General features: G+C 48.4%; 1 protein-coding gene across 1 annotated transcript; it reads left to right on the plus strand.

Annotated features, from left to right (window-relative positions):
• Positions 1-200: 200 nt before the first annotated feature.
• On the plus strand, positions 201-12,459 carry Ccdc201 (coiled-coil domain containing 201). The gene is made up of 3 exons (XM_055624044.1): positions 201-242; positions 10,595-11,032; positions 12,283-12,459. Exons 1-3 carry the CDS (start codon positions 201-203, stop codon positions 12,457-12,459), a joined length of 657 nt encoding a protein of 218 aa, XP_055480019.1.
• Positions 12,460-13,023: the final 564 nt, after the last annotated feature.

Genomic DNA, 13,023 nt, shown 5'->3' on the forward strand with positions numbered 1-13,023 from the left:
GATGAGCCATGTGGAGAAGTTCTGTATTTCCTAGTAAAAAAAAACCTTTACAGTAAGGCATTCTTTAATTAAGTAGTACCTCCTCCATGCTAAAAAAAAAAAAAAAAAATTGTTGAGAGGGGAAGATAGGTGCTGCAGGAGAGCAGCTGTGATTCTAAATGTATTGAGCATCTTCAGAAGAATGCGAAACAAGGGACAGGATGACTACCACAGAAGGGTATGATTTAGGAGCCCGAGGACAGGTGGGTTTTTCTATGCCCTTCCTCCGACTTCTGGATCCACCCCAGGTGCTTATGTTACATAAAGACTAATCACACTGGATTTAAGTAAGAGATGGAGGGCTCACCTGGCATGCACAAGGCTTTGGGTTCCATACTGAGAAAAAGAATATGGAATTACTCTGATACCCCTTCCTCCCCAACTTCCTGGCCTCATAAAAGTGACTAGACTTTGCAAATCTGGATTTTGTTCAACTTGGACAGTTAAAAAAAAAAAAAAAAGGCAGTTGGGCCAGCATCTGCGAGGGCAACTGGAGTAAGGTCAGGTAACAATACTGCTCCCGGACACTCATGAGCTCATGAGTGCGTCTCTCATTATTTCTGCTTATTAATTTATTTGTAACAGAGTCTCACCAAACAATCTGGACCAGACTCAAACACATAGCAATCCTCCTGCCTCAGCTTCTTGGATGCCAGTATCACAACAATGTGCTACCATGCCCAGCTACCATGCCCACTTTTTTTTCTGACAAAGATGTCCCAAATTCAGTACCTCGTGAAGGACCTGATCAAGTGATTTCCGTTTTTAAACATTGTTATTTTAAATAAACATTCAGATTTGTAAAGAGTTTATTTTTGATCATGGGGGGGGGAGGGGTTTGTGCACATGTGAGTGCAGGGGCACTTGGAGACCAGAAGAGGGTCTCTGAGCTCCCTGGATTTGGAGTTACAGGTAGTTATGAACTACCCAATGACAAGAGTGCCAGGAACTGAATCTAGGTCCTCCTCAAGAACAGTACCCCACCTCTCCAGTCCCTAACACTCAACTGTAAGTTATTTTAAATGAATAGCTTGAATGTAAGCCCCAAATAGTTTCATTTCTGGACGTGGAATTTGCGCTCTGAGGTTTCACTTTGGCTTCCTCGATTTATGTTCACTGTCCGCATTTGAAATGTTTCCTTAATGAAACACAGGAAAGGCAAAACAGACAAATATTTGGGACTCTGTGCCAGGCAGTGCCCAGGGCCCCAGTAGTTTGCTCCGCTGCGCATTGCCCAGCACTCAGCCAGTTGTCCTTCCACCGGGTCCTCCTGCTCCTACGCACAGTGGCTCTTCCTTCTTTCCAAAGATTGATTTCCCAATGTTTCCATTGCTTACCTCACAGCCACACAAACCAAACAGCCACCAGACTCCACTTTGATTCCCAACATTGTCAACACAAATGAAGCCAGCCCCCACACACCCCACTCCAGGCCCATGTAGGCAGCCAGTTCATTGGCCTGTCCTGTGTGGAGTGGGGTGACTGGCCCTTCTCCTGAGTCACAGCCTGACTCAGCCACCTGCCTTTGCCTAGCTCTAATCCTGAACCTTAGAAGCCCACTCGTTTTCCAATGAGATGCCCTTCTCACTTTTTCACTTGCAAACAACTCAGTTTCACTTCCACACTCCAGCTTTGCATTTTCACACTGGAATTTCCATTGTCCCTGTAATTTTCTATCTCTGTCCACAGTGTTCAGTATACCCTAGAAGCCATCCTTCAAGATTCCTGTGGCTTCCCTCGTGTGGCAGATGACCCTTCCTCCCAGCTTCTTAATGGTTTATTCCCCGGGGCTTCTGTCTGCATGCCTTGCCTCACGCCACAGTGGAACAGAGAGGAGCGTTCTTCTAAGTGAGGAAGACAGAGTCAGGCATAGAGAAAAAGGGGTAATGGGATGCCCCAGACAGTCCCAGTCACATGCTCACAGCTCAGCAAGCAGGTTAGTCTAAGGAGGGCCCATAAGCCCATCCAGTGCTGCCTGTGGCAGGAAGGAAGAGAGTATCAAGACTGTCTGAGCACCTCTAGGAAAAGCTGGAGGGAAAGTGAGATCCTCCAAGCAGCAAAGGTTGCCGTGATGTGACCAAGCACAGAGAGCAGAAAGCAAGAGAACCCACCAAGCTCATTGTGCCCTGAGAATGGCCAGCAATTCTCTCTGCCTGGAAGCAGAGAATACTCAGGGGTCTAAATGTGCTGATGAGGAAAGCCTTAATAATGATTGAACTACTACAAGTTGGAGTAATCACCAGGAATGGACATAAGTGTCCTATAAGCAACTGTACATCCCAGGAGCTAAGATTCTTGAAGGCCAGGCAGGGAGCAACCAGGACTAGCAGGGGGACAGGAAAATAATGCTTCGGGTTTTTGTTTTTGTTGTTTTCATTATTTTGTTTTATCGGAACAGGGTCACTCATTGTCAAGGCTACCACTGAACTTACTATACAGCGAGTGCTAGCCTCAAGCTCCTGATCTTCCCGCCTTCACCTCCCAAGTACTGTGATTACAGGCATGTGCCACCCTGCTGCCCAGTGTCTTGTAGGTGCTTTTTACACACAGCTGGCGCCAAAAGGGGATGTCTGGCATGGAGGGTGCCACTCCTGCTTTATCCAAATCAAAGCCTGTGTATTTCCTGTACACATGGGAGGCACTCCCTCCCGCTCCATTGCAAACTCTCTGTTACAGAAGAAAAGTTGACAGAGCCCTTCTCTTGGCAATCCCAGCCTGCACTCCAGGGGGAGCTGTGTGAAAGGCCACACTGAGCAGCTCAACCAGTGATGCTTCCTCACACCTCTGCCTTTTTGTTTTGACAACTTCTACAACAGTGTTGAGTCTCACAAGCGAAGAAGCCGTCTCTGACAGTTTTATTAGCACCAGAAGAAGAGGGGGTCATGTGGGAGCAGAAGTCTGCATTTTCACCTCGGATTTCCTCACACACACACAAAACACACCCCACCCGCACCCCCACCCCCATCCTCCCACCCCCATGCATCGCATAGCCAAGGCTGTAAAGAGATGAACTGCTGCTTGGCAAAGTGGCTGCTAAATAAATGTGAGTGGATAGCACCTCGGGCTGCCTGCAGGCTCCCCCAGCTGCCAGGGACAGAAGCCGAGGGGCCTGAGGATGATGAAAGCACAGAAGGCCTTCCATCACACGCTGTTCCCTTCATGCAGGGTGCTGCTTACCCACAGGCAGCTACAAAGTTAGGCAATCTGGGCTCCAGAAAAAAAAAAAATGGTACAAGAGTCAAGGGCAAAGGGAACCTTTCAAAGGTGAAAAGTGCCGCAATCCAGGGGAAACCTCAGAAGAGGTTGTTTTGAAGCTGAGGGAAGAAAAACACAAAAAAGATGTTCTGCCCACAGTCTATGATTAACATGGGGATGATGTAAAGCCATGCAAAGGCCTGGCCCGCTGCGCTAGCTCCTGGGCAGATGAAAGGCACCGCTGTGTGGACTGTATGAAAGTGGGGAGGGGGACTAGCCCACACCTACGCTCCCGAAGACTGTGAGCAGCAGGGACCTTGTCAAAAGACCTCAACCTTGGCATTGACAGCTAAGTCACCCCCCTCCAGTGTATTTGAGGGGTGTGTTGAGATCAGTTTGAGAGGGCAGAGATTAAGTGCCATTCGGAAAGCCTACAAACATAATCACTCATCGTCTTCTTCCTGAGCTCAGGCACCCTGTTCCCTCACATCTGTAATGTATATGGAGGTCTAGGCAGTATAAAGCTACCAAGAGCTGGAGAGCAAGGCCATCCTCCGAAGCTTGGTGTCCAGGGATGTACCTGCCGCTCTATTTTAACACGTGTCCAGGGTTCCCACAAGCTCATGTTCAGAGCCAGCAGCTCACAAAGCCCTGTGGTCCCACCCTCACTGGAAACCACCTCTTTAGGGGAGGGCGGAGTGGAGTATTCAGGGATAATGGATGCATTTCTTCAGAAACAACACCCAACACCCAGCAATGGCTACCGCTGGGTGTTGGGAGGGGGTGTGGAAATGAACAGCACGGCCTCCCTGTGTGGGGAGCCTAGCCTCTAGCGTATTCAAGTCCATACATAAGTTGGTGAGTGGAAGCAAATTGTAAAAATGTACAAGGGAGACACAGGAAGTGTCTAGGAAAGAACGACTGTAGGTATAAGGACACATGACTCATGGGAAAAAATATAAACCTTTTTTTTTTCTAGTTTCAAATCCATCATAGTTTTTTTTTTTTTTTTTTAGAGACAGATATTTGAATTCAACATTGTCAGTTATGTTGTGTGAATATGCTATTGTTTTAATCTCTAATGTGGGATTTTAGTTGGGCTGCAGTCCGTCCACACTTGTTCATCGTCTCGTGCAGGGCGTGGCTCTTGCCAGCTGGTAACGGCCTTCCCCGGCCTTCCACGTGCGTGTGCGGCACGGGGAGGGGCGTGGCCTAGGACCCTGAGGCTATAAATAGAGAGCTGAGAAAGAGAACTATTGATGGGCGGTGTTGGCGTGTGGCCTGTAGCAGTTTGGAGAGACCAGAGACTGACAGTGTGGCCGTTTGGAGCAGACAGACAGCGACAAACACTTTGGGGCCCAGCAGCGTGGAAGAGACTGCTAGCTCTGTCTGCGGTTGACGGAGATCGGTATAGCCCTAAAAAACCCTCAACCCTAAACAGCTGGGAGAAGTAAAGGGGTCTGGGCCCCCTCTCCCCACCACCCTTCTCTCTCCTACTTAGGTGGGAGGATTGGAAGGAAGGTTGAGGCCTAAACACGCCAAATAGAGTTTAAAATGAGCGCTACATTTTCAGTATTGATATAGCAAGAACTATTTGTGTATCCCAAGAGAATCCAGTGCAAGCAACCCCTTCCAGGCAGTGAGTGTGAAAGCCAGGCTTGCTTCTGAATCCCATTAGCCATTAGTGCAACAGGAATCATGTATGACCGGTCAAGTCACTGGGTGCATGTGTCATGTCGACCATTTTTAAAAGTGATTTTTTTTTTTCAAATCTGTTCAAACCATATCAAATCATTCTACTATAGTGTTATTCAGTATGTTAATTATATTTTAAAGAAAGACTGTAAAAGTTGGGATATGAGGGGGTCCTTGCATGGCGTGGTATGTTAAGCCTTGTACTTTACTGAGGACTCTGAGGTGAGGTCTAGGCTGGGTCCTTACCATCTCTATGACCTTGAACAAATTACTTGACATGTCTTCAATTGCTCCTTTGTCAAACTGACTAATACCTGCTACATATGACACACATCTATATAGATACACATGATTAAACCGTAAAAGCTCATGCTCACCTTCCAGAAAACGGGGATGGCTATGTGTAGGTGGCTGGGCATTTGTTTCATTTCCCAGGCTGGACTCTGTTTTGAATGGGTCTCGGTGCCATCCCATCTTCTCATCCCCCTGTGAGACTGCAGGCCCCAGCCTGGGAGTGGTGAGCTGCCTGTCTCTTCTACCTGTCTTCTGCTTTCCCCAGGCACCTCTGGATCTGCCATGCTAGTGTGCTCGACTGTTTTGGGGGACTGATACTTCTGTGCAGAGCCCCCCTGCCTGCAGATTTTAGCTGGTAGGACCGAGACACGGATGGCTAGTTCTGGGGCCATGTGTCATACTGGTGACAAACAACTTGCCATGTGCTCTGCCTCATGGTTGCCTTAGACTGTTAAGGCCTGTGGTAGTCACAGTGGCTTTTCTGAAACTCATGTGCTGTCAGGAGCTCAAGACTGTCCAGTAAGACATCACTGAGTCACAATAGCAGAGTCTCAGGTAGCAGAGAGTGGGGGCCAGGAAAGCCCAGACCTGAGTTACTCAGACAGGGAGTTTCACCGTTTAAAAAGAGTATGTGCTCATCTCGTGATCTTTTCAGGGAAATGTAAACTAAGTGATATAGCTTTCCTTTTTCCTACTTCCCTCTCTGCCTCCCTCCCTCGTTCCCTCCCTTCCTTTCTCTCTTCCTTTTTCCTTCCCTCCCTTCCTTGCCTCCTTCCTTCCGTCATCTCAGAAGAATAGTTTTACTATGTTTCTCTCACTGCTCCTAAAGCAAGCAGCCAAAAACTTAAAAACCTCTCAATGGAAACAGCCCAGAAGAACACATTTAGGCAATTTCAAAACATTATTTACATAAAGACCAAATGTGATTGTGAAAACTGAAGCTAGTGGCCATCCAGGCTTTACCTGTGGCAGGTTGTTCTTAAATACCATCTACTTCCTGGTTCCTTCCAGAGCAAAGAGAATCATCTGCTGCTTAATGAGGGAGAAGGGGGTCAGAGAGTGGGGTTCACTGCTCGATACTTGGGGGCACTTAGCACCAAGCTAAAACCCTGGGACTTCTGAGGTGAGCCTGTGCTTTCCACCCTCAATAATGTTGCCTGATCTATACCTACCTGAGGTTTGTCCCTAAGGTGTGGAGTGACTTTCTTCATCTCTCCTCTCTCAAGAAAACAAAGTGGTAAGTCAGGGCTTTCCCCATTTGAAATCCTGAGAAAAATACAGCTGTGGGACACTGCATGGAGTCAGCACCAGCCCAGAGCTGAGACTGTGGTGTGCACTCCTACCCTTTGGGGACTGCAGCTATGACAAGAGAGACCAAGAGCCCTCAAGGCAGGTCTTCCTGAGGCTTCAGAGAGCAAGAAGGGGAATGGTAGGAGATTAAGTAGGGCTCATCTGCCCTGTACATAGCACAGCATAGCTGGCTAATTTGCCACACACAGCTGTGTGTGGCTGACATTCTATTGCTGGTGGGGCTCGGGGGTCTAGCCCTTTGAGAGTACAATCTGTCATTAATGCGCTATAAACCTCAAAGTATGCCTGACTTTGAACCAGCAATATTACTTGCTTGAACATGCCAGGGACAACCAGATTGAGTTGTCTCTTAGATTCAGGGTGTGTCATTTTTAAGTGCCCAACTAGATGCCATGCACACAGCCAGGAAAGACAGAGCAAATCAGGATAGACCTAAAGAAAGGAATATTCAAAAAGAGATGCATGCCCAGTGGTGTCACAGGTCTTTAAACCCCAGCATACGGAGTTCCAGGCCAGCCAAGGCAACATAGTGAGATCCTGTTCCAACCCCCCACCCCAAAAAACCTTAAAAAATCAAAAAGTTAGTTTCATCAAAATATCTAGAGTATCTGGGATACAGGAGGATGGGCATATTTAAAAATTATTAGTTGGACCCAGTGGCATACACCAGTATTCTCAGCAACTCAGGGGACTAAAGGGCAAGAAGATTCCTGTGAAGAGTCAAGGTGAAGCCTTAAGTGGTGACACATGCCTATAATCCCAGCACTCAGGGAGGCAGGGGCAGGTTGGATCTCTGTGTGTTCAAGGCCAGCATGGTCTACAAAGCAAGTCCAGGATAGCCAAGGCTACACAAAGAAACCCTATCTCAAAAAAAATGTTGTGGTTATTAATAGTTACTATTGATATATCTTTTACTCAATCAGTGGTTAGTCCTAAATTAGATGTATACCCAAATCATCACACAGAGATTGGGATTTATTTAATTAACCTAGGGCACAATGGTGGGCGATAGTTACTCCATCCTAAACCTCCAAGTCCCCACATTTTCCTACTGTTTAGATTTCACCCATTATACTTACTTTTAGTCATATTCCAGGTCTGGTCTATCTCTCCACATGGTTCCAAGACCTCTCCTCTGGATTCTCCTTCCCTCCTCCTGCTTCCTCTCTCTCCCTCCTAGACCAGGATGTCCCACCCTATCCCTGTCCTCTCCATTGCTCAGCATTGAGTGGTTGTTTAATTGACAATATAGAGAACAAATGGTGGTATGTTTACACAAACCTGAGACAGGTGATGCTTAGAGCAAGCATCACAATGCAATGTCCAGATCGAAACCAGCTAGTGGGGGAGAGAAATCGGCATTTGAATGAACAAGGGTAAAGTGTATACATTCCAAAAGAACATTATACCAACCACCAACCAAACAAAAAGACTTCAAGGTGAATCTGGGAAACAGGAAAGCCAGGCACCTGGGCTCCACTATGCAGAGCTTACTAGTGTGCTGTGCTTGCATATTTTGAAAATCTGCTTATTACTTCCATGCAAATTGCCTCAGGTATTTAATGATTGCTTTGGGAACCCAGTGTTGGTGCAGGTGGGGAGTGACTCAGTTACCATTCTCAGGGTTTCTCATGACCTGGTGTAGAGGCCACACTGTGGCCCCACTCACTGTCATCTTCTGAGAACCCTTAGAGATTCCATTATGAGACCCACCCAGATGAGCTTAATCGGAAATTTAGCTGAACCAGTACTCTGGGAGCTAGCAACTCAAATCTGAGAACAGCTGAAAGGGAAGGGAGGCATCCTCTGCCACAGACATACTTGAGATTCTAGCACTTTCTGGTGGCTCTAGGCTTGTCTGAATGTGGAAAGGTCTTGAGTCTCTACTGGGTTGGGTGCCCTGACAGCCCTGACAGTGTGTTAATGGGAATTCAGAGATATTCTAAGGTAATACTCAAGTACGTGAAGAAGAAACCAGCCAGGTGAAAGCCCTCAGGGTGAGGAGAACATTACCCTGGCACTGCACTGCCACGAGGTCATTAGGTGTGCTCACATGCACCTGTCCAGGCCTGAGTGGGAACTATTGCCAAGCGTATTTCTAAGCTCTCTAGTCCCAAGAACCAGGTGCTGTAACAGCCCAAGCACGCCCATTTCAGAGGAAAGACAGGATGGAGTCAGACACACGGGTAGGCATAGAGGGGTGCTGCTGGGAGGAAGAGCTCGGAGTAGAGTGTGGCACGTGGAGGGAGATGTCCCGTGGAATGCTGTGCGCAGTTCTGGAGATTGCTCTCAGGCTGCCTGCCAAGTAGGCCCCCAGCAGATCCTATCCTGAGAGAAGCTGCTGCGGACCCTGGGTGTGCTCTACGTTAGGTGGGTCACAGCATCACGTGCTGGCCTGGAGCCCGTCGCCACACGCTGTGATCGGCTCTGGACAGCTCCTTCCTAGGTCTCCCCAGCCTACTGCTGAGAAGTCAGGGGCACTCCCTGCTCCTAAGTAGAAGCCCTCTGGGTTCCTACTGATGGAGGCTTTGTCCGTGGGTAGCAGACTGTCCAGGCTCAAGTGTCAAACTCGTTTTCTTAAATAAACAAACAAAAAAATTTACGACATCCACAGACCCCAATTCCAAGAGTTTTTGAAGTCTTCCAGTTCCTCTCACCCCCGAGTGACAATGGCTTCTTTAGCATTTTGGGGTTGTCAATACTTGCCTTGGACACTGCCGCTCTCACTACAAAACATTACATGCAAGAAATTGCTTCATAAAGGTGGACGATAGCAAAATGGCGACCTAGTACTGCTATCAAGCTGACCCCAGTTGGTATGCTGTTGTGCTGCCTGCATGAAGGGTTTGTCTAAATCCTCAAGCAGTACAGAAAACAAAGTGCTAGTTGCTATCAGGTCATTTCACGGAAAGCATTGTCAGGTGGCGGAGAGAAGCATGCCCTATGGCAAACACAAATGTGTTTAATTTCAGATGATCAATTCCAAAACTCTCTTCAAGATGCCAGAATCCACTGGCTGATGCTCAAATTCCTTACAGAAAATGCTCTAGTGTTTGTGCATAACCTGGCCGTACCTTGCTTCCTCATAACAGAGAGCATGAACGATTCAAATGCCACAGAAATTACCACATTGTGTTCGGAATTACCATAAGAAAGCCCCTGCGTGCTCACATGAATGCTGCTACTTTGGAAATTACCTACACTGAACAGTTTTTTTTTTTTTTTTTTTTGTGTTTTTTTTTGTCTTGGTTATTTTCTGCCGGCACTCAGCTAAATCCACTCATGCAGGGCCTGTGGATACGAAGGCTGTGGGAAGCTGTCATTAGTGTCTAAGCAAAGGGTGTGCATGCAGGATATTGTTAAGTCTAGGTTTTATCTTGGAGGAGAAATTCAATCCAAATGACTGGCATTGGCATATGATAACCAATGACAGCATGGCCCACATACCTCCAGCAATCAGCTACAGCGGTGGTTCTCATCCTCCCTAAGGCGGTGGCCCTTTAATACACTTCCTCATGTTATGGAGACCGACAACCATAAAGTTATTTCTGTTGCTACTTCAAAACTGTCGTTTTGCTGCTGTCATGAATCATAATGTAAATATCTTGGTTTTCCAACGGTCACAGGTGAGCCCTGTGAAAGTTGTTTGACTCCTTCACCCAAGGGAGCCACCAGCCCAGCTGGCCTCCCCTGTTCATCATTAGTCTTTTTAGGCTGAGATTTCTGAGTTGAAATTATTTCATTGATAACATATAACAATCCTCCAACCCCCAAGATAGGCAGTTTGCTAGAGCATTCTCTGTGCTTCAACCCTATCCACCCTATCCTGGTGACCCATCTCTGACTATTGCTCCCTGTGCTGTCATTAACCATCAGTGTAAGGGATGTAGTGTCCCACCATGTATGTGCTTTAAGTCTCCAGCCATGGGTGCTTAACGTTCCCTTCTCTAGGGTCACTAGGATATGTGTCTCTGGGTGGTTGTGCTTCAGTAACAGTGTACTCTCTTCCTGTGAAAATCGTGCAACTATCTAGGACCCAGATTTTTGTTTTTATCTCCAGGTTCCTGAGTTGAGCATTTCTCTAGTGAAAAAGAGGCCAGACTGGAAGAAACCTGCCATTCACAGCACTCCCAAGGAGATGGCTATGGGCTGGAGCCCAAGGCCCTCAAGAAGGACCTTCCAACACCACCAGTCCTTGATATCTGAAGATTCCTTCCAGGGCTCTGTGTCCCAGCTGGTAGGGGTCAGCCCCACAGCCACCTTCAGAAAAAGGCTTTCGACTGTTCAGGACTTGGAGAGTTCCAGTGGGCAGGTGGAGCCCCATTCAGACCATCTAGCTGCAGGGGAAGAACCACGCGTGTCAGCCTCATCGAACAAGGAGCAGCTTCAGAAGACAGAGGCCCTGCGGGCAGCGAGCCGGCCAAGGAACTCAGGGATGCCTGGGATTCCAGACAGTCCCTGGCAGAGGAGACGGGACCCAAAGAAACAAGCAGCTGCAGTAGGTCTTCTGACTCCCAACTTAGCCCTGTCCCCAGGGAGCTCCAGGTCCCTGTGTGCCTTCCAGATTTCATATGGGGCCATTTACCTTCCATCATTCAGTTCCTCTGGCCCTGCGCTTGGGTGCCCACCACAGCCTATGAGGTCACAAGGCCCCCCAGCTTTTCTGACACCCAATGCTCAGCTGTCGGCTTCTTGCTCAGAAGCAATGCTTTGAATGCTGCTGCCCTGCCCATGTACACCGTGACTCCCAGCCCTGGGCTCTGCAAGCCTTGTCCCCAGTGCAGGCTCTGGCTGGTCCTTGTCCCAGGTCTCTAGCTCACAGGCTTCCAGGTACCGAGGATTCGGGAGAGCAATTGTAGGCAGAAATTGTCCCATTTGCCACATCACTACATAGGTTCTCCTAAAGGGCCATTATATTCTTTACTTCACTTTGAACTGTGCCTAGACACAGCAGGATGCTGTTACCATAGGGTCCTAGGTCAGGGCTGGCTAAGCTGCCCCATCTCTTCCCTAACCGCAAATGGCTCACCCTCACACAGAGTTATGAGTCACACCCACCCCTGCCTCTCTTTGAGGTGCTTCTGCCTCTCCTGATGCCAGCGCCGCTCTTTACCAGAGCCCTGAAGATCAGATGAGTACCAGAAAGCATCCTGGCAGGAACAGTGGCCAAAGTAGAGACAGCACTAAGAAGATGTACGTTTAGGCCAGGTGTGGTGAACAGCTGTAACCCCAGCACTGGCAGGCAGAGGCAGTAGGCCAGCCTGAGACCATCTCAAACAACAAAAACATGTTATCTGCCCACTTTCCAGTTCCTGTCAACAGACCCCAATTCCAAACACCTATTAACTGACTGGTGGAAGCCTGTAGCATGTGTGGGCTTCATAGAGAGGCTTAGGAGGGATCTTCCTGCTTGTTTCTTCCCTGTATCCCTCCTGAGGATGCTAACCTCTAGGGTAGCAGAAGTCAGTACAGCCAGCCCCTTTGCTCCTACCCACCATTTGCAGATTTTGGTCTTTCACTCTGATAAGCCTCGGGTGCTGACCTCTAAGAGAAAGCCTGAGTCTGGGCTCTACCCCTTCTCCACACACAGGGGAACACAGAAGTCAGGGAGAACCCTGTGGGTTTGTCTGGTGTCTCAGACCCGGATGGGAGTCTAGGCCCGCTGGGCTCTAACCTCCCAAGCACACAGTGCACACTGGTTGCCCATAGCGAGAACAGTTTTGCAGGTTGCTGTCTTTCTCTACACAGATGCGACACTTGCAGCAATGGGAGGCCCAGATGCTTCTGGAAATTGAGGAGGCAGTTCATCACGAGCTTACCATCCAAGAAGGTGTCCCTAATACTGGGATCCCCAACCAAGCCCAGGAACCATTCAACATCAGCACAGTCAGTGTAGATGCTCAGGACCCTGGTACCCTGGCATGACTTCCTTGTCTACACCACTCATGCACACCAGCTGGCACAGGTGAGTAAGGTGGGAGCAGATCTTGCTATCCAAACTATGGAAAGAATGGCCTCAGCCTGGGTCAGGGTGGAGTATGCCAAGGAACAGAGTTGGCAGTTTGAAAGAGAATGAGATTTTGTTCTGCAACCTGTAAAGGTCACTGGGCCTGACTGAGCTCTGTGCCCTCTACACTCTGGCTTTGACCTCAGGGACAATCTCTATGCTCCTCTGACCCTTGTTTCCCTTATCTGAAAAATTACAAAAGGTATCAGCTGCAATACAAAGCATATGGGCCCAGCTGCTGGCCCGGCTCCCTCTTCCCTGGAAAAGCCATGTGCACTGGGGACTTCCTAATTCTTTGGGCTGACTTCATTCAGGCTTTTGTGAGGTGAGACCAGAAGGAAATGGGATGGGAGATCCTGAAATACTAAGCCAGGTACAAGCTTGGTTTGACTGGAGGTTCTGAGCTTTCCCTTGGGACTCAACTAGGCCTATAGTGGAAAGGAAGGTCATCTGCTACACGGAACCATGGCTGGTACAGATGG

Source organism: Psammomys obesus, unplaced genomic scaffold (genome assembly GCF_907164565.1).
Source record: "Psammomys obesus unplaced genomic scaffold, mPsaObe1.curated_primary_1811, whole genome shotgun sequence".
Taxonomy (NCBI): domain Eukaryota; kingdom Metazoa; phylum Chordata; class Mammalia; order Rodentia; family Muridae; genus Psammomys; species Psammomys obesus.

What these genes read in the sequence shown, in the direction of transcription:
- Ccdc201 (XM_055624044.1), top strand. Translation starts at nt 201, where the DNA reads ATGACTACCACAGAAGGGTATGATTTAGGAGCCCGAGGACAG. An exon ending in ATTTAGGAGCCCGAGGACAG is followed by an intron (nt 243 to 10,594) that starts GTGGGTTTTTCT and finishes TTTTATCTCCAG; the next exon opens with GTTCCTGAGTTGAGCATTTC. An exon ending in CAAAGAAACAAGCAGCTGCA is followed by an intron (nt 11,033 to 12,282) that starts GTAGGTCTTCTG and finishes TTCTCTACACAG; the next exon opens with ATGCGACACTTGCAGCAATG.